The following is a 23009-nucleotide window of genomic DNA, read 5'->3' as shown; positions in this document are numbered from 1 at the left end:
TTAGTCAATTATTCAGTTTATCAGTTCAACTTTATTTGTTTAGCACCTTTCACAGATTACAAAACTAAACAAGCAAAGAGAAAAAACTATGCTAAAACTATGATTAAAACTCACGAGAAAAAAAAAAAAGATTGAATATGGTAATAAAATATGTTGTGTCCAGGGGATGGAGGGAGTTTATTGAAGTCTTCTTGGGCTCACATGGTAAATCATTTAAAATATAAACATGATATTCAGTCTAACAAAACTGCAGATCAACAGAAAAACCAACAATATCTCCTGTTTCCTCCTTTAATGAGTCGACTCTTCTTGTGCTTTCAGACCAAAGAACTACAGACTCTTCACAACCTGCTCAAACTCTTGGTAGAGGACCTCACCACACGGGTCAAGAAGGTTTCTGTCTCATTTCTACTCTGAAGCTCACCTTCTCCTGCTCAAACTGCTGACAAATGTTTCTGCTGCTCTAAAGTCTGGTCTCCAGAACTTCCTAAAAACTCTCAAAGTCTCTTCTGCTGCAGGTTGCTTTGTAGAACTGTTGCAGAAAACCTCACTAAACTACATAGAGGGGCCTCAAGATAGTCGTCCAAATGAAACCGTACAAAAACCAAACTAGCACAACCCAAATGCTAAAGTCTCCTGCAGCCTACCAGAGAAGCTCTGAGAGCAGAGAATCAGGACAGGAACTCTTACCTTCTGGACAACCACCCTTGGTTCACAAACAAGAATACAGAATGTGTCTGACCAAAAACCTCTGAAGACTCACTACAGCCAAGATAAAGACACAACTCAGCTGTACCAAATCCACTAATCACTGCACACATTAGCACAATGTGCTAACTGTGGCTAAAGAACCACATTTACCAAGACAAGTATCCAGTACAAAGCCCTAAAACACACCAAGAAACACATTAAAGATGATTTTACTGCTGGAAGCTGCAAGCCAACGCCTAAAGAACAAACTAAAGAAACGAAGCCAAACCCGGTTCACTGGTGAAGAGAGACAGAGGAAATGTTTGTTGCAGCTAAATAAAGCAGGAAGACACTGAGCTGCTCAGGTGTTCCTGATAACACCAAGCTGCTCAGGTGTTCCTGATAACACCAAGCAGCCACCTGGACAGCCAATAGGAACACAGCTTACTGGAAGTCCACAGGGCTGGGTTAGTGAAGTAAATTTAGTTTAAAGGTGAAGCAGAAAGTTAACAAAGAAAGTTGAAAACCACATTCTGATACCTGAAATCTCTGAGTTTCCACACAAAGAACATCTGAACATGTCAAACTGGTTTCATAGTAGAACCATCATTGTAAAAACATCATAGTATGGTGTGTTGCTCAAAAAACATTACAGCCTGGTTGTCTAGGGTCGCCGAGGAGCAACACAAAAACAGGACAAATGCTGGTTTCCAGGGGGTTAGGCAGCTATTTATTTGAAAGAGTAAGTTTACAACAACACAACATGTGAACAGAAAAATCACAAAGTCTGTCTTTAGTTCAGCTGAAAATATTAGTTTTTGTCTTTTTTATTAACCAAACTTTTCAGGAAGTAGATGAAGAATAATTAAAGCTCTCATGTAGAAGTCCAACTTATTTTGGATCCTTGTGGAGAGTTTAATTTTAGAGTTTGTAATGTTGTTGAGTTTTTAGAGTCACATGGATTGTTTTGACATTTAATAACCGAGTCCTGAAATAAAATTACAGTTGTGGATTTCTGTCATTTAGTCTGGACTAAACAAATAACATCAGCATAAATCTCAAACATCATTATGAGGAGTCTGGATTGAGGTTTCTCACTTGATAATGATCAAAACATGAAATTTAGGTTGGTTTAAAGGAATATTCCACCTTAAATCTTTGAATGCTGACCTAAAAGGTTGGTTTCAGGAAGTATTCCACCTACAAGGTCCTCAAACATCCACCTTATGGGAACATTCCACCAAAAATCCTTGGACATGCACCTAAAATGTTGGTTTAACCGAGTATTCCATCCAAAATCCTCAAAGAGACCTGAGGGGCTGGTTAAATGGAATATTCCATCTAAAACCTCAAATATAGACCCGAAAGGGGGGTTTAGAAAAAATCCTTCAATGTAGACCAAAAAACTTAGTATGCAGGAATATTCCACCTGAAATGTAGACCTGAGAAGTTGGTTCGGAAGAATATACCATCCTAAACATCCTTAAATGAAGACTAAAAGAGGGTTTGGAAGAAAATTCCACCTAAAATCCTCCAATGTAGACCTAAAAGGTGAGTTTAATGGTATATTCCACCTAAAATTCACTACTGTAGACCTTGGAGGTTGGTCTGATGCACTGTTTCTTCTAAGTTGCACGCGTGCGCAATTGCGCACTGCTGACACGGTCTCCGTGCACAGAAAATCTGCTCTGCGCACAAAAAAAATCCAACCTAAATTGTAAATAAAATAAACACGTAACAATTCATTCTGTGCTATTTTTCAGTGTGAGTCAGTGAGTAACCGGTGACTGGCTGCTGCAGCCAATGATGCGATTCACATAGACTGTATATAATGGTATTTACGCAGCTAATCAACGTCAGGCGTCCTTATGTGCAGCCACCGTTGTTCTCATAGATATGAATGAGTAGATAGGACACGTCCCTTTGAGCTGCGTGCTACAGCGAGGCTAAGCTAGTGGGGGAAAAGTTTCAGTGCATTCTGTTGATGTACACGGCGTGAAAACGGAAACAAGAAGTATGCCGTCTCACTGTGCTGCATACAGTTACACACTGCGTCGTACGATTGAGACAGACAGTCTGAGGACTGAAATCTTCTAAGTTCCTGAGTAGTTCTCTGTTAGTTTGAACCTTCAGACAGTCTGAGGACTGAAATTTTAAAAGTTTCTCAGTACTTCTCTGTTAGTTTGAACTTCCTGGTTAACAGAAGCCTTAAAACTTGTGACCATGAGTCTTGATTTCACATTTAGACCATCAATCTGAGTTCTTCTCAGACCTTCACCTGTGGGTTTTTTAGAAATCCTCAACAAACTTTGATTCTCTTCACTGAACAGTAAAGTTTATGGAGATCAGAAGGTAACATTAGTTTGATCCATGCCTTCAACTACTAGTAGACTTTATCTGGAAAGCAGTTTTCTTAAATGAGTTCTTAGTAAATCTGTCTACAATCAAACCAAGAACATAGAAAGAGGAAATGTTTGAAGAAACAACTTGATGTTTTCATTTCAGACTAGAAAACGCTTTCAGACCTTTATGTGTTTTTGCTCTTTTTGATTGTTTTATTGTCTCTTCTGTTTAATTTGATCTTCTAAAGTCTAACTGGTGTCTTTTCAAATGTTTTGTCTTTAGTTTGATTCTTCTTAAACATTTAGTTTTGCTCTTTTCTCACCTTTTATTCTTTTCTAATGTCTGATTTGATTTCCAAATGTTTTGTCTTTTTAATGTTTAATTGTTTTTTTAAATGTTTTATCGGCTTGTTTGAGTTTCTTTTTCTTTCCCAATATTTAATGTTTCGATTAAATCTTTAAGGTTTTTCTTTTTAAATGTTTTATCACCTTTTAATGTTTAATTTTCTTTTTAAATGCTTCATTGTATTTTCTGTGTAATTCCTATTTGAAGTTTTATTGTCTTTAAGATGTAATTTTCTAATTAAACATTTAATTTTTTAATTAAATGTTTTGTCTTTTTTTAGCTTTTTATTGGATAGGCGTAGTGAGAAACAAACAGGAAACGGGGGGAAGACATGCAGCAAAGGGCCACAAGCGGGAATCGAACCCGGGCCACTGCGTCAGGGACCAGCACCTGTACATGAATCACCCACTTAACCTGTTGAGCTATACAAGTACCTATGTTATGTCTTTTTAAAGGTTTAATGATCCAATTAAATGTTTTGCATTTTTTAAAATGTTTAACCTTCTTCTTGTTGAATTGTATTTTTTAAATGTTTAATTCTGGAAAATATTTTATCTGTAATTTTGAATATTTGTATTTTAAAAATGTTGTTTCATTTCATAATGACACGTATTGTATATTGCTGAATGATCTCATTCAATATTTTTGTCTGTTTAATAGACTTAAACATTAATTACATTAAATTATATTAAACAGACAAAATATTGAATGAGATCATTCAGCAATATACAATACGTGTCATTATGAAATGAAACAACATTTTTAAAATACAAATATTCAAAATTACAGATAAAATATTTTCCAGAATTAAACATTTAAAAAATACAATTCAACAAGAAGAAGGTTAAACATTTTAAAAAATGCAAAACATTTAATTGGATCATTAAACCTTTAAAAAGACAAAACATTTAATTAGAGTATTAAACCTTTAAAAAGACAAAACATTTAATTACAAAATTAAATGTTTAATTAGAAAATTAAATCTTAAAGACAATAAAACTTCAAATAGGAATTAAACAGAAAATACAATGAAGCATTTAAAAAGAAAATGAAACATTAAAAGGTGGTATATGTACATATAATTTAATTGTATTTAATGTTTAACTCTATTAAACAGACAAAATATTGAATTAGATCATTCAACAAGATACAATACATGTCATTATGAAATTGAACAAAATTTTTAAAATACAAATATTCAAAATTACAGATAAAATATTTTCCAGAATTAAACATTTAAAAAATACAATTAAACAAGAAGAATATTAAACATTTTAAAAAATGCAAAACATTTAATTGGATCATTAAACCTTTAAAAAGACAAAACATTTAATTAGAGTATTAAACCTTTAAAAAGACAAAACATTTAATTACAAAATTAAATGTTTAATTAGAAAATTAAATCTTAAAGACAATAAAACTTCAAATAGGAATTAAACAGAAAATACAATGAAGCATTTAAAAAGAAAATGAAACATTAAAAGGTGGTATATGTACATATAATTTAATTGTATTTAATGTTTAACTCTATTAAACAGACAAAATATTGAATTAGATCATTCAACAAGATACAATACATGTCATTATGAAATTGAACAAAATTTTTAAAATACAAATATTAAAAATTACAGATAAAATATTTTCCAGAATTAAACATTTAAAAAATACAATTAAACAAGAAGAATATTAAACATTTTAAAAAATGCAAAACAGTTAATTGGATCATTAAACCTTTAAAAAGACAAAACATTTAATTGAAAAATTAAATGTTTAATTAGAAATTACATCTTAAATTTCTTAAATCTTTTTAATAATAAAAGTTTTTAAAAGTTTTATTAGATTAATTTTTTTTCCCTTTGATTTAATTACTTTTTGTTATGTAGTTTATTTCTTTAATCTTCTTTTTCTGTCAAGATTTTAACCCCAACCTTAAAAATGAAATAAACCCTTAAATCATAATGAAAATACTTCTGTTGTCACAATCATGAGTTAGTCAATTATTCAGTTTATCAATTCAACTTTATTTGTTGCACCTTTTACACAGATGACAAAACTAAACAAGCAAAGAGAAAAAAACTATGCTAAAACTATGATTAAAACTCACAAGAAAAAAAAAAAAAAGTTTAACATGGTAATAAAATATGTGTCCAGGGGATGGAGGGAGTTTATTGAAGTCTTCTTGGGCTCACATGGGAAATCATTTAAAATATAAACTTGATATTCAGTCTAAGGAAACTGCAGAGCGACAGAAGAACCAACAATATCTCCTGTTTTCTCCTTTAATGAGTCGACTCTTCTTGTGCTTTTAGACCAAAGAACTACAGACTCTTCACAACCTGCTCAAACTCTTGGTACAGGACCTCACCACACGGGTCAAGAAGGTTTCCGTCTCATTTCTACCCTGAAGCTCAACTTCTCCTGCTCAAACTGCTGACAAATGTTTCTGCTGCTCTAAAGTCTGGTCTCCAGAACTTCCTAAAAACTCTCAAAGTCTCTTCTGCTGCAGGCTGCTTTGTAGAACTGTTCCAGAAAACCTCACTAAACCACATGAAGGGGCCTCAAGATAGTCGTCCAAATGAAACTGTACAAAAACCAAACTAGCACAACCCAAACGCTAAAGTCTCCTGCAGCCTACCAGAGAACCTCTGAGAACAGAGAATCAGGACAGGAACTCTTACCTTCTGGACAACCAACGCTGGTTCACAAACAAGAATACAGAATGTTTCTGACCAAAAACCTCTGAAGACTCACTACAGCCAAGATAAAGACACAACTCAGCTGTACCAAATCCACTAATCACTGCACACATTAGCACCATGTGCTAACTGTGGCTAAAGAACCTCATTTACCAAGACAACTATCCAGTACAAAGCCCTAAAACACACCAAGAAACACATTAAAGACGATTTTACTGCTGGAAGCTGCAAGCCAACGCCTAAAGAACAACTAAAGCAACAGAGCCAAACCCAGTTCTGTGGTGAAGAGAAGCAGAGGAAATGTTTGTCTGCAGCTAAATAAAGCAGGAAGACACTGAGCTGCTCAGGTGTTCCTAATAACACCAAGCAGCTGCTCAGGTGTTCCTGATAACACCAAGCAGCCACCTGGACAGCCAATAGGAACACAGCTTACTGGAAGTCCAGAGGGCTGGGTTAGTGAAGGAAATTTAATTTAAAGTTGAAGCAGAAAGTTAACAAAGAAAGTTGAAAACCACCTTCTGATACCTGAAATCTCTGAGTTTTCACACAAAGAACACCTGAACATGTCAAACTGGTTCCATAGTAGAACCATCATTGTAAAAATGTCATAGTATGGTGCGTTGCTCAAAAAACATTACGACCCGGCTGTCAGGGGACAAACATGTAAGAAACATGAGAACAGAGAGAACCCAACCAGTAGGTCACAGTTTATCATCCCCCAGTCATCTCCTGAAGTCCATATGGTGAGAGACATCAGTATCTGGTTGTTAATTTACCAGAGGATGCTTATAATCATGCTGATGTGGTCTGTACTCTACAGTATTTTAGTGACTCAATAAATGCCTAAGTCTCCTTAAGTTTAACTTAACTATGTTTCTCTCACCTTTCTGTTACTTTCTCCAAACTGTGGGGAGATCCGCTGTTTTCTCCTTTGCTCTGTTAGAAACAGCCTACCTATATCCAGGTTTGAACCATTTTATCATTTTATTTCTCACCAGACCAGTTTGAAATATCCATAGATCTGTCCACAGATCCAAATGATTTCTTGAATTCAACATAGGTGATGTGTTTAAAAAAAAATCAACTGCGTTGAAGTTTTGCATTGCCACTTTTATTCACACTGGAGACTTTACGAACGTGCTTCCATACCAACTACTGCAGTCTGCTGCAGACTGTTACTGCTGGTTTCAAAGCTGTATGTGTGACGGTGGCATTTGAGATATTTTTGGCTCCAACGTCCTGAAGTCTCTAAAAATGAGGGGCTGTTGTAATTTAGTCAACAATTTTTGCACTGTGTGAATAAGCCAAGATGATGGCAAAATGTCCTGCTCTGACTTTGGTTATTTCAGGATAAAGTAATATATATATATATATATATATATATATATATATATATATATATATATATATATATATATATATATATATATATATATATATATATATATATATGGAATACAGAGATTGTGTAGTCATTTGAAACCAAGATTACCCAAATCCCCATTATATCCAGAAATGTATCTGTAATCTAATTTTTTGTACAATTTCTCTTATAGCACAAAAACTGTATATTGGTGTGATGTTTTTCCATCCATTGTTATGTAACTTAACAACATCTACAGTATGGTTTTACAGGGAAAAAACAATGTGTAAAAACATATTTCTTTTTTTTGTGACAATTTTATATTGCAAATATTGGAAAATAAGTCTTTATTGATCCCTCACCGGGAAAATGTACATGTTTCAGGAGCTAGATACACATGAGGCCTGAAGGAAGCAGACAGAGCAAATTAAATGGAACAAAATACACACGCAACATTTTAGTGAAGTTTAAAAAATAGATTTAGACCCACACGGAGTTAGTCGACGTATGAGACTCCTTCACAAATTGTTTGATTCTGGTGATGTTCTTGGCACTCTGTACGTGATGTGCAGTCTTGATCTGAGAGTCGTTTTGTTAATAAAGGAGGAAGTGCTGTGTCTGCACAGGCCTTTGATACTAGCTGTAGGCAACTCCCTCTCCTGGGTGAGGTATTAATAATATAGAGGAAGATCCAAGTGGAGAGGGAGCAAATGTGTCACTTTTAAAGCTTTGAGGAGATGTGTGGTGATACCACCCACTGCAAGGCAACCTTACTTACTGTACCCCTGCCACCACGCAGCCCCAGTCCACTCCTCCACATCTCCTGTTCTGTTACAAGTTATAAACCATGTAGCTTAAAATACCCACATTCTTCAGTATACTTTGTCTGTTGTTTGCTCTCACTCATGTAAGATGGTAAGTAAGCTTTATTGTTTCCACACTTTTTTTCATGTGACAGGATTTAGAACAATTTGGAAACCAGACTCAGTACAAGACTCTCATAAAGTTTATGCTCCTCCCCAACTAAACTCATGGTTTTATGGAGATATGTATCATGCCAGATTACATTTGTTTGCATGATTGTAACATATCATATATATTTATTTTTGCTTTTCATTTCTTGTTTTTCTAAACTGCATTCGACCACACTCCTCACAGCTATTATTGATTCAATAATGATCACTTTTCTGCACATCTAACAAACCTGCTTTATCATCTGATGTAAAGCTGATACCTTGTTTCTGTGTTTCAAAGTTACATGTTTAGACTTTTTTTTTATAACAATGATTTAGATGTAACTCTGCTCCACTGCTTCCATGAGAAAGCCTCCATCTCTACTCACCTGTCTGTAGAGTTGCTTTCCAATCTTCAAAATCATGGTCTTTCAGTTTGAGAGCATTTTTTCTCCAATTTGTAATGGTTTCCTTAAAAACCCTGCCCTCTCTCCCAAATAGCCCCTGATATTAGGTAGAAATCTACTCTGTTTTTGCTCAGAAATTGTATGTCTGCACTCATGACTACTTACTCTTAGATTTTAACTCTCGCTCTCAGATCTTTGTGAAACAGCCCTGTTAAAAGTCAGTTATGGCTCTGATGAATAAAATTGTTGCTTTCTCCTTGCAGTTGCAGCCCTGTTGCTTTGTAGAGCTCCCAGTACAGGTACTATAGATACCAGTAAATGTAGCTAAGACATATGCTCAATTAGGAAGATCTGTTCATCACACTCTGTCACCATGCCTCTCTTCACTGAGGCTATTCCCTTTCCACTATTCTCTGCATCACTTCCATTTTATCACGCTGTCAGAATCACTCCACTTCTAATCTCTACATCACTTCTCTAACTCAATGTTCTGTGCTCTGCAGTCCAATCAGTCTGTTGTTCTCTTTAAATTCGTTTTAATTCTGCCACTCTTCTATAGCACCTCAGCCAGCCTCCATCAGGCACCTGCCAGCTCCACTTCACCTCCACCACATGTCTAGACTTCAGCAAAACTTTTGTTGTAGCACGTTCACAATCAGTGTCTGTATATGTTGTCACTTAAATAGCTGCACATGACAGTAGCCCCATAGCAAGCTGACTATTCTACTGTTTAACCAGGTTCAGCAGATCCTTGCCTGCATGGACAAAGCAAATCAAGCTAAATATAAATGTTTCATGGTGCTCACTTTCTTCAGATTAAACTGGCAAACTTGCAGAATCCACTGTGGCGATAGCCAAAGTATATTACATTGAATGCATTGAGAAAGTGTATATTCACCTGACCTCCACGCCCCATCAGCCCATCTGCATTCCAGCCAGTAAAATGGTTGCTTTTCCGCTCGCTGGGAGAGCCGGCCCTACGACTTCCTGATATCTGCCGGCCTCCAAAGCAGTATGGCGGCAAGTCAGCGACAGATAGTTCACGGTGTTGGCCTCCCCACTTAAACCCGACAAGTTGTCCACAATTACCGGCTACCGATTGCCGGCGCAAGCCGGACTTTCCTCGAAGGACGCCCAGCTGCAGCACAAGCATCTCCGCCGCACACGTGAAACAACAAGGACCTGTGAGTTTGGTTTACTTTCTTTTCCCTCGTTTATGTTTCATCCTCCGTTCCCAAACCGGACGGCAGCGCTTTTCTTTGGATTATTTGTTTCTTTGGAACTGAATGAACAGTCGAAACCCACTTCCTTGTTTAGATTCTTTTTGTTTGTTTGTTTTTTGTGGGATTGGTTGGAAAACATGGAGCAGACTATTTGTGTTGGACGGGTCGGACTGGAAACGAAAGGGACTAATGAAAACCAGGACTGGATTGTTAAATATATTATTTGCGTTGATTATTGTAAACTTGTATTCTGCTCTTTATTTGTTGTGTAGAAGGATTGTGATAGTAGGTTTGATATTGTTTCAACATTGTTTCAACATTGAACCTTTGTAGGGGCAACAGCATAATCTTTTAGTTGAACCTCTACACCACCTGTGATAATGTACTTGGTTTTCAAGCATTAATTACACTTAGTAATGGCACATTTTACTCGACAATGAACAACAAAATTAATGCAGTCTTGCTTTTCCGCTACTCTTATCTGCTGACCCCAGTTAAACAGTAACCACTATGAGAGACTTAAAAAAAATCTAATTCTCTCCTCCAGCAAGCTAACACTAATCCACTGTGATGTGGGGCTACAGCCCATTACATGGCATTATAGTGAACAATACAGACACTGGTTATATGTGTTAACCTGCTGCAATGGTCCAGAACAACATTCTGCTACTTTTTTCACCAAATGAGGAAACACAATGTTCACTGCGCTACTGAAGGACAGTCGGCAGCTATCGGCAACTTTTAAGGCGGGATGTTTTATTGCATGTTGCTCAGTGCATGTGAGGAAATAGAATATTCATCATTTAGATAACTTGGCTGATATTCATCTACATTTTCTCAAATGAGTATCAGCTATAAACATCAATATAGAGTATGACAAGCAGGAAAGCCAACAAAAATGAATACTCAGAGTTATCACACTGATGTTTAAGGTGTGTTTATTGATTCACAATGTAAATTCACACATTCAGCAACATGCAAGAAAACATTCCATGTATGGGGCGCTCCAGAAAGTAAAGTGGGAGCAAAAATATGTGAGCAGAAATTTTGCGAGAACAAGGATGTAGTGTAAACGTGAGGAGGCACACTGAAACCAAAGCAGGCCTTGGGCTAATGATCAGAAGGTCATGGATTCATGCCAAGCTGGCACCATTAGCCCTTGAGCAAGGCCTTTAACCCTGTCTGCTCCAGGGGCGCTTTATATGGCTGACCCTACGCTCTGACTCTGGCCTGCCATCAAGTTGGGATATGCAAAAAAGATCATTTTCACCTGCATGATGAATAGAGTAGATTAAACTTAGAAAATGGACTTTAACTTTGTAAACAGCAGAACGGCACCACCTTTATAGTAGGCTACATGTAGGCAATCTACCTTATTCAAAACCAGTCTGTTCATTCTAGCCATGCGGATTGGTTTGCATCGTGGTTTGCAAGTTTTCTGCAGTATGGATGAAGACAGAATAGTGGCCCATATGTGTCTAGGTTCAAATGATGTCCCTTTTTGACAAACTAGGCTTCAAACCTCAGACTGTGTCATTGTGTCGCTGGAAATATTGCAAAATTAACCAAGATTCCGTTTCCGTGTTACTGGACTTCATTCTAATAACACAGATTGATGTCACTTACATATGAAATTATGTTTCAAGATACATGTGGTGAGTTCCACTCTTCAATACAGCTTGGATGTAAACTCTCAAATATTTTATGAACACTTTTCTCTAAAACAATCTTTCGCAGTTTTCTCGAGATCATTCAGTCTGTTAAACAATATACTATGGCAAACAATAATAATACATTTTCTGACAGACAAAAAGACAAAAATGTGTATCATGATCAATACTAACATAAGAATAAAGCAAAACACATAGCCCTTTTGCTAAATGAAATGACAACAGAACATGTTTCACCCCAAACTGCCAGTATCGGTGCTTTTAATCTTGCTTCTAAGCATCGGAGGAGTCAGTGTCAGCAGAGGGCAGACTGATCTATCCATCCCACACCTTCTCTTTCCTCGTCATCCTCCTCCTGCAGGGCAGTGGGGTCTATCCAAAACATTATTTCTGGTCATGGTTTGCATTTTAGTCTTTGTATGTGTTGACAGCAAACATTACATAAATCTGAACTGTACAAACACCACCTACAGGATAATATTAAGGAAAACTGATGTAAATATTACAGTGAATTGCATCAATGATAAAAAATAAAAAATTAAAATAAACACTGTGAAGTGGTAGACAGGACATAAATACGCTAAACTTGGTTTTGTAGTTGTAATTTGTAATTACCTGAATTTCTTAACTGCAGTAATAATTATAATATGACTGTTCTGTGATATTGCTTGTGTTCTGTTCAAGGTGTAATGTCTTATGAGAAGGATTTAAATTCTACATTTCTCTAAATAGTCTGAAGTCTGATGGAACGTTTGATGGATTATTAAGGATATAGCTTTATTTGTATACACTGCCAGTCAAAAGTTTGGACACACCTTCTCATGCAATGCTTTTTATTTATTTTTTAAAAATAATTTTCTAAATTGTAGATTAATACTGAAGAGTAACACTTTTTTGTTTACAACATAATTCCGTATGTATTATTTTATAGTTTTGATGTCTTCAGTATTATTCTACACTGTATATTATAATTAAATAAAACCCATTGAATGGGAAGGTGTGACCAAACCTCTGACTGGTGGTTTATACTGTCAATCATGAGAAAGCTCTATAAATTCCTTTTTCCAGACTGAATGCGCATGTACCTCAAAGTTGAGAGAGCAGCATTACTTTGTCAAAGATCATTTTCTTAATCCCAAGATGGGCCGTGGATGCTCTAACCACAAAGTCTTTGTATTTATTGTCTTTAACAGCAATGTAAACAAACATCCATGGATGTTAATAACGCTTATTTCTCCATAAGAATTCAAGACAAAATAGGCGATGTGGTATGAAACATTCAAATAACTGTACATGATTAATACCGTTAGACAAAAATACTATTTAGAAATCATAGAATTAAAATACATGTGAGGAAAATTGCAGAAACATGCATATACCAGAATGTTGTAGCCAAATGGGGAAGTCTTGACTCAAAACTGTTCCAACAGCCTCTGCGTCTGGCACAAGGCTGCTGTCAACTGTAACTGCCTTCTCCAGTTTCTGCTTTTGCTTTGCAATAAGCTCCCACTTGGGCTTGTGGTCTTTTTTACACTGCATAAATAACAGAAAATACAAATATAAAACGTCCCAGTTTGTCATGTGCTGCAAACATACCGCAAATGACTTTGAGGTAAAATTTTGTCTTAAAAATACAACAATTATAATAGCACATAATGTACATCTCCATTTCATTTCTATTATATTCTTTAATTTTAAGAATAACTGGTGCCACGACTTGCCGCAGCCTCTGTTGGACCTCAGTGTAAAAGTGACAAAAAAATCTAAAAATAATATTCTTTAATTACAGGAAAGATCTTCCTTGATAAAGCCTACTCAGCCTCCTTCATCCATTGTATCATTCCTCACTGCTGTCTGCAGCATTCTTTAAATGTTTTTGTCCATTTTGCTGTCTTTAGTCTTTGCATTATACATGCAAAGAAAAGAGAAGGCCTACACCATTACTGCTGAAATGATCACAAATATAGGTTGTTCTGTAGGAGTTTATTTAGCATGCCTCATGTGTAATTAGTAAATGCAATGAACTAAAAAACATGAACAGAAAATGCAATAACCTCTAGAGGCAACCAAGTGGTGACGAGGTTTATTGTATATTAATAATGTCCACTGATCATTTCTAGCCAGAGGCCTTTGTTGTCTCTCTCCATAGATCTCCTGTCCACCTGTACTGTCTGCCTATCTAAACACAAATTAAAAATCGATCAACAAATGTAATACACAGATCCTTGAAAGTATACATTTCATGAAGGACATGAAAATGGGCATATATGTTTGCTAAAACGGACACAATGGAAACACAAGATTCCACATTTGTAATACATTTTCAAAGCTGTGCCACTGAACAGGACTGAGCCAGCAAGCTGAACTAAATCCAAAAAAATGCACAGGACTTACAGGAGCAAAGATGTTGAAGTACCAGAAATGGCTTGGCTGACTACAGTTCACTGAGTTTATTTTTTTTTTATTTTTGTCTTATTAAAACAGAAAGTACCTTTAGATGTCTTTGAGAGAGGTAGCTGTGCAAATCCTGCTTCTTCTACGATTACCACCCACGACCATGAATTGCTGTCATTGTCAGTGCATCCTGGAACACATTCCTTAACTTGATCAGAAAATGAGGAGCAATAATGATGATTTTTAGAGCTGCAAGTCACTTTTTTGGACATGCAATTTGTGGTCATTGCTACACAAGAGAGGTATGAATTGACAGCCTCTATTTTCTGGCCATCTGTCATCCCTCGAACAATTTGAATCCAAAACTTTTTTACTTGTTCACCAACCACAAATGCAAATAATTTTCCTCACCTACCATATAAAGTCCTGCAAACCACAGAAAGCATATTCTGAAAAAGGTTTATTTCATTACTATATTAATCTAAAATATGCACTCATTTTCAACTACTATTAAAGTGCATAGTTACTTATGCATCATAAAACTCTTTTACCCTTATTTGTAAATAGGTTTATGCTAAAAAAAAAAAAAAAAAAATCATTGCGTTTGACAGATGCCATCAGGGGCTTTTCCCCCCCTGACATCATAGCTCCCAGAACCACAGGGTCACATTAAGGTGGTGATTCTTCGGGAGGTAAAATCAGGAGCTCTGGGTTATGACCAAAAGAATGAGATTGCAGATGCAAGCAGCCTAAATGAGTTTCCTCCACAGTGTGGCTGGGCTCAACCTTCAAGACAGGGTAAGAAGCATGGACATATGGAGAGAGCCTGGAGTAGAATTCATGCTTCTTCACCTCAAACGCATCCAGCTGAGGTGGTAATGTTATCCTTCAGATCCTTCAGCACGTAGATCTTGACGTTCAGAATCTGACATTGGGGGAAGAATTCGTGGTGCACGATAAAGTGGATGTCAACAAAAATGACAAGCATGATGTTGGTTCCGTTTGTTCCCCTGGTGTGTCCTCTCTGTTCTTGCAGACTGCTGGCTCTTCCACTGCAAACGCAGCTGTGATGATCCTTGGTATGTGATCTGGGTCATTCAGGGCCTGTTGACGGTGATCCTCACAGACTTTGACATAGTGCAGCTTCTGCTCCTGAAGTCAGGAATCTTAGCGCACAAATTTGTCAATGTCCAGAGTGGACCTAAGGACTGACACACAACCATGTTAGCAATTTCTGTGACAGTTGTCCAACAAATAAATCCTGATTTGTTCAGCTACTTTGACATATTTGGTGGTTTTGCCTGTGGAGGGTCACCCTGTCATTCTTCTGTGCTTCCCTGCCCCGTCTGAAGCAAGCATTTCACCTAAAACATTTTGATAGGCTTCTTGCTCTGTCTTCAGTAGCATTTCAACTGCTGTGTTCTTGAGTCTGGCACAGATTTTGATGTTGGCTCTCCATTTTGGGATCCACTATGACATTGTAAATGAATACTACTCACTGCATACAAATACATAGATCTTACTGTTCAATGCAGAATGTAGGTCATGTTGTCACTTGCCCACACACGTTGCATGTGTGTAACATGCTCGGTCCATATAGGGATCGTCTCTTCTGAATGCGCCTCTACATTGACTGAAACAGTAAATGTCATGATGACAAACATTTAATGAGTAAATGTGTCATAAATCAATCATGAAACCTGGCCTTGAGCAAAATACCATAGTGACTGTGGCATTATTAAATGGATACAATCACGTGGATTAATACAGTAATGGTGGCATTAGTATTATGATGTAGAATCTTATCAGTCACATAGTGAAACTCTTGAACCTCAAGGCTGAAAGAGCCTCCATAGCAAAACAAGGAGCTATAGTCAATATTAGATTTAACCTATTCTGTCATCTGTGACTCAATGTTGCATTTTAATTTCCAATGTTCATTCAGCACAATCACAATATGTCTTTTTATTTTCAAGACAAGTAGTGCTTAATTTAACATATTGTTAGTCTGACTGAGATACACATACCAGGTGTGTATGGCCTTAAGCACATAGATCCACATCGCCTACATTAAGGACAAACACTTTCAATATTTTGACATTGATAGAAGTGTTTACCTTCTGTGCTGGCAAGTATTCATTAGCAGCGGTTGAGCAGATTTTTTCTGACTTTCAGAGTGCAAGAGACAAGAGTAGTTAGTGAAGAATTTAATTTAAACAATTAAGAGTAAAATACTGACGTACTGTGATTTTCCATTACATAGTCTTTGAAGAACTGTGACTCTTTACAATCAACTGCCTAAATTGGCCTTGTTTCCTATATTTCACAGCAGACAGACTGTCCTATTTAGCATAATTAAAAGGTTGCATGTTGCAAATTTCCGGTTACTAACAACGGTTAAATTAAATGTTGCCAACTGCTGAGTAAATTCGCTGTCCTCCATTGTTCAGTCAGGAGAACATAAACATATTGTTTTAGTTTAATTATCCCACAAAGCATGTTAAGGAGTTTTAGGCATAAATATAAATGGACTTTAAACTGTAGTAATTACTGAAATGAAATTATAATTGCATTATTTAGTCCATTATGTACAGTACATATTTCCTTACTTACATACTTTGTTGCCAACAATGTTGCCAAGGAAACTGTTTAGTAGCAGGGAGCAGAAGCTTCAGATTTAAAACAAAGTTATTGTTTTGTGTCATTTAATTTAAAATTCAAGGTGTTTGCTTTATCTGTTCAACTTTATAATGCTGTTGTGATTTCGGAGCAAACACAAATTTAAAAAATAGGTTAGCCTATGGAAAATTGTCCCCTGTACTTTCATTCATTTTTAAAAATCAACTACTGACTAAATGATTTCTAATTTGCATACTTATCCCAAAGCATGCATTCTTTGCTCTGTTATAATAATGCAATATTGACTTGAACACTGATTTGCATTTGTAAATGGACTCTAACAGAGGAATTGAAAGGTCAAATCATAATCATCTGCAAAATACCCAGTGACATTGACCTAATAATAATGCTTGTACATCAAAGCTGATTGGTTGGGCTGTTATTCATATTGTGAATGGCATGGAAAGATATGAGGGAAAAGCAATAACTCATGGCAGGAGGCTTTTTAATGTATTTATTCATTTAAATTAGGCTGATGTGCTGTTACACCGCAACTACAGTACATCACCAATGTGGGAAATTAAATTTGTTTCAGTAAGACCCTGAGCAGTACATGCTGCTCATGTTATGTCTGAAGTTTAGATTTCATTTACAGCATGTGGCTCCTTTTGCCTCAGGAGACCCGCATCCCATCCGGCCACATTTCAGAGTTCATGCTTTTGAAATCAAAGGCAAACACAGTTTGAAGAGGTTTCTGGGTTACCTTATTTCATTTTTTCCCCACTTCAGTTTTAATTGTCAGCAATCAGCTAATCTGATATACGTCAACAAAGAGAAAATGCGGTGTTTAATTAAAAATGTTCACAGTCTAAGAGTCTGATGGAGAATTGACTGATGTTTTCTAAAGTCTTGTTTGTAAAAATGTGAAGTTACATTTTCCCTGCTGCAGAGAAAAGAGGATATTGACGTACAAGGCATTTTTATGTTTTCTCATGTCGAGTTATTAGGCTGAGCCAAGAGGAGAAAGATGCATCTTTTCCTTTGATGAACTGTTTTATTTTCTCTTTATTTAATATTTATACCCATATAGAAGAAGGTTATTAAAACGATCTTTCTCCTTTTCACAGTGTGTGGATGTGGAGTTGCATGTGAGGATGTGTGTTTTGTATGTTTTGTGAGTCTCATATCATAGCGGCAAATGAGGAGAAAAAAGAAATTCATGAGCATTTCTTGGGTTGGAGGGGAGCCTTTGCAAAACCAAAAGCTGGGAAAATGTCAGACACCTCTTGAAAGTCTAAAGCCATGCTGTTTGCATGTGTCTCATCGGTGTGTGTTTGCGAGTGTGTAGGCGTACACCTCCCTTTTTTGCTTTCTAGCAGGTGCTGGTTAGTGGTGCATGCCAAATCACACTTGTACCACTGTAGTGTGTGTTGTACAGGCTCTCTGATATGCCAGTCATGGATGAGATAGTTAGAGACTTCAGTGGCTGAAAGTAGCTCAGAGTCAGTCTCCGTCTTTAGGCAGGCAGGTTCAGGTTTACCTGACAAGCCTCTTAAAACATTTAATCCTGTTAATTCACAATGTAAGTCTGTTTGCTGCACAGTTCTCATCCACAACTAGGAGCTCAGCCCCTACTGAGTTTGTCTGAGACAAGTTAAGCTGGAAAGTCTTCACAAGGAACATTACCTCTGTGTGTGTGTGTGTGTGTGTGTGTGTGTGTGTGTGTGTGTGTCTGTGTGTGTGAGTGAGTGTGTACACCAAACACCAGGGCCTCAGAGATTATTTTCAGACAGGCACAATTTTGGGTGATTCAGCTTTGTGTGCTTTTTAATTAGGCCACATAAATGACACAGTGACTGAGGTTAAAGTGTTAACCGTCAGCTCCACTATGAGAATTTTAAGCCAAGTGGGACGATTAATTAAAAAACAGCTTTTTAAATATCTAACATTTTTAGGGATGCACAATGCTGGGTTTTAACTGCACTGTACTGCTGCCATACTAGTGTAAGAAAAACAAACCTGTATCATATTATGTATCATATTGTGATGTGAAAAGTTTCGAACAAGAAGTTGTTTTTTTGACTTTGTAACAAGATATTTTTTACATTATTATGACATACAAACTTACATACAAACACACCTGTTTTTCACAAATAAATAATAGGAAATGTGCATTTTTTTAACATTTTAGATTTAACGAGATAATATCCTTTTTTTTAACTGTTGGTAATTTAAAGAAAATGTTCAGTTTTTTATTCTATTTATCTTCTACTGTTGGTACAGCATTATTTATAGAAAATGCCTTGTTTTATTTACTACAGATACACCATTAAAAAGCAGAACATTCTTAGTTTTTCACAATAGATACACCATTAAAAAGTAGAACTTTTCCAGTCTTTTCAACAACACTAATTAAGTAAATGTTAAAATACAGAATATGTCCTTTTTTTTAAATTTTTTTACTTTGGACACATCATTAACAGAAAAAAATCTGCTTTTGTAATTACAACGTTCCTTTTATTTTGCTGATTTATTTTGTAGAAAGTATGACTTATAACTTACATTGTAAAAACATGAAACTTATGTTTTAATAAAGTGTGCAGAGAATCCATTCTTGGATCCATTCTTCCTCCAGTACAGCCCTCATGCATTTTTAAGCCCCTCTTTGTGTGTGCACACTTTACAGAATATTATCCAAGTTATTTTGCAATAATGTGAACAAATCACTACAAAACATAAAAAATGTCTTATTATAACTAACTGTCCATGTGATACCCTATTAGTTTTTCTTTTTTCTGGTTTGCCAGGAATCTGTAGAGTTTTGCTAATCTCAGATATGCTGTTATTTTAAAACTCATTTTACCCGATTGCAGATGCACATGTTTTTTTCACCTAATGGCAGAGAACATCACGTCTCTCTTGTTGTGGAATCAACATATTATTATTGCTTTCTCTCACTAGCAAAATAAGAAAACTACTTGAATTTGCATGTGAAACACACCATACTCATTTTCATATTACATTTTCAAACAAAACTTTAAACTGTCAGCCTGACTAGCATTATGTGCCTGTCCAGTGCCAACATTTCATTTTATAGCCTTCATTATAAAAAAAAATGCTGATGATATCAATGTGCATCCATGACTATTTTTATACCAGAACAGTTTTTTTGGAAAAAATATGACCAAAAGCAAAATAATTATAAGTCTTTATGTATTTGTTTTCTTTCTCATGAATGTCAGGGAATAATAATAATATCTAATATTATTCTACCATAGCTGGTTTGAGCTTGAATTTATCTCTGCACCACAGAAGTTCAAGATTAACTTTTTTTGTACCTATTCTTCTTGATAAATTGGAAGAACCTTACCCCCCATGTGTATATGTGTTTCTGTATCACATATTGCGCGTTATAAATTGATTTGGACAAACTCTTTATCAGTGAAACAAACTCAGGTGCATGCTTGTGCTTTTTCTCTAACATGTTTTCTTTACTCACTTCTACCCAATATGCAGCCTCCTGCATCTCCACCATAGTTCTGAACTGTATCACAGCTGCCCCTGCCATGAGTTATGGCACTCTGTGATTCATCGAGCAATTGTGATGAGGTTATGAGCGAGCCAAGGACAAAGTTATCTCTCCTCTGCGTAACAGAAACACTGAGTTTATTAGCCTTCGAAGCAATAGACTGTTTTTTTTTGTTTTTTTAAATCTCATCCTTCGTTCCCACACCTCAACTAGCCACTTCATGCAAGTGTATGCATTGGCTGGCAGAATGCATAACGCTGTGGGGCGACAGGAAAAGAAGAAAAAAATAGAAAAGGGAGAAATCCATTACACTGCTGCCTTGACTCGAGGAGCCTATATGGTGTAATTCATCCTGAAGCTTGTTCAACTCAAAATGGCCCTATTTACAGAGTTCCATTACAATAAGAGGAAAGAGAGAGAGAGAGAGACTCACTGATAGGAGGTGTGCAGTTGTTGTGTATGTGTGTTTGCGGTTCGTGGAGAATCATGTCCGCAGTGTGTAATTGAATGACTGGGATGGCGTACTTCTCGATCCTCCGTTATTCCACCTGAACCCGGGGCAAAGAGGAGGCACCTTAGATGAGAGCCGGAGGCTGATGGATAGATGGGTGCAAAATAATGACACATCTCCAGTCCATCTGCAGAGGTAGATCAGTATCCTGACCCAGCTACATAATGAGACATGAACATGTTTTTTACAGCTGCAAGTCGCATACACGCAAAAGCCTCTACTACCTTCAATGAGTTGCCTTACCTGAACATTTAAATAGGCTTGTTTTAACTGATTCCAAACAGGCACAGTCCAGTTTCACCATCCCACTTGGTGCATTTTTAACATGCCCCCTTCTCAGCCTTTACCTTGAGGGTCATAATTACCACTCATCCCCCTCTCTGTACAGACTCACATCCGGCCAGCTGATGTATTTTTGACTATCCGTGTGTAGCCAATGCTGAGGTTTCAGCAGGGAAGGGAGGTCCGGACATAATCTAAACTGCGGGTGATTTACTCACTGTTAGAGGTCGCACATTTGCTCCATAAGCAAAATGTTGTTTGGGTTCTCTCTTCACATAATGAGAAATTACTTCAGGTTATAATGCGAAGGTCGGTAAACGTTATCTGACTGCGACAGATTTGTTTCCACCTCTGGTGTTGTCAGGTGGTTTCAGTTTTTTCAGATGCTGCTGTTTATGCCATTTGTTTTATTATCTTTGATTATCATCATACTTGCACCAGTTGACCTTGCTCGCGGTAACATTGCCAGAAAGTATATAAATGATGAAAGAAAAAAGACATAGCCTGACAACTGTCTAATACAAGCTGTGAGTATTGGTGAATGACGAGGTAGTCAGCTGGGGAAAGCTTAAAGAAAAGTTGCTGTCCAGTTCTGTCATGGGCGATGTAGTTGTAGAGATTTTTGGTGATATAGGTGTACATAAGGGAGGGAGAGAAAATGTCTCTGCTTTTAGTACACATTTTTAAAAAATGTCTGTGAAGTATCTAGTAATGACTGTACGGAATTACATCAGTGGAATATTTAGATGTAACTTCTTGTCATCTTGTCGTCTTCCTCTTTGCCCTTTTCCTTATTGTTTTTTGCTAAAACTACATCTGCAACTTTATTTTGAGTTTAAACTGGATGTGCATGAAATTATTGATGTAACTCACATATTCCAATAACTAAAGGTCAGAGCTAACTTGCAGAAACAATGGTCATGAAAATAAGAGTAATAAAAAAAGTAATTGCTGAAATAAACTAGAATTGTGCTATATGTCAGACCTGTGGTTGTCTTGGGGCCTTAAGGAATAGACAGTGTGAAAGGCTCCATTGCTGTACATACTCTCTGAAGCCTGGTTGTAGAAATCTCCTTCCAGTCAAATGCAATTTAAACTTCTGCTGCTTAATTTTATAGTACAGGAACCGCACTCTTCTAAAACTATGCCATTTAAGAACTACTCTGGCAGTGCACTGACCAGAAGAGTCAGAGGACAAGGAGGCATAAATACAGTGTCATAACAAGCTGCTTGCACCACATTATGCTGACAAAATCACTGTGCCAAGTGAGCAGGAGGGCAACAGAGTGCACATGGATTCCCACACATGCATGCAAAAATACACACCACCCAAACTCATGAGGTGGATGACTTATCACTCCTCATCTTTTAAATCAGTGGGATGCATTCAGAGTGCACACGATCACATACGCACAACAACATGCATATGCATACAGTTCACATCCAGACACCGTTTGCCTCAGGACACAGACTGTCCTCCGCTGTCTGTTTATGAACTCATCTGTTTCCTGCAGACAGGCCAGCGATGAGGACATTTATATTGTGTTGCAGTACGGCCACACATTCGACGTAATTAATCTGCCGTCTAATTTGCCCTCAGCACTCCCGACGCATCTTGTCAACTTGTTCAGCTGTCTCATAGCATGTCATAAAACTGCCCGCCGTTCACAGCCATCATCTGCTTCATTTGTAACCTTTGAAGTTCTCAGGAGTTTTTTTTTTTTTTTTCGTTGAGAGGCTTTTCGGGGCACATAGACACTGCGATGTCAGATGTTTGGTTTAAAATTGACTGAAATAGGGATTTTATACTCAGAATTACATTTAGATATGGAATTATCTGAATATGTCACATGTATACTGAAATAGTTGAGCAGGAGGCAGACAAACCTTGCCTGCTTTTTTTGTGTGCAAGCCTGTGTACAAATAGACTTCTGTGGACTATTTGTGTCTATTTGTATCAGTGTGTATGGTCTATTTGACTCCA

The 23009-nt window shown here is 36.7% G+C and overlaps 1 protein-coding gene across 1 annotated transcript in view; it reads left to right on the top strand.

Annotated features, from left to right (window-relative positions):
• Positions 1-8001: 8001 nt before the first annotated feature.
• Positions 8002-23009, top strand: part of LOC111572229 (cadherin-6-like) — an 87071-nt gene continuing 72063 nt past the window's right edge. Inside the window, exons 1-2 of the mRNA XM_035950744.2 lie at positions 8002-8100; positions 9837-9981. Coding sequence (XP_035806637.2) covers positions 8002-8100; positions 9837-9981 — 244 coding nt within the window. The remainder of the gene's footprint in view (positions 8101-9836; positions 9982-23009) is intronic.

This window comes from Amphiprion ocellaris, chromosome 15 (assembly GCF_022539595.1).
Source record: "Amphiprion ocellaris isolate individual 3 ecotype Okinawa chromosome 15, ASM2253959v1, whole genome shotgun sequence".
NCBI lineage: Eukaryota > Metazoa > Chordata > Actinopteri > Pomacentridae > Amphiprion > Amphiprion ocellaris.
The sequence above is the reverse complement of the archived record's forward strand: the minus strand, read 5'-3'. Positions and strand labels throughout refer to the sequence as shown.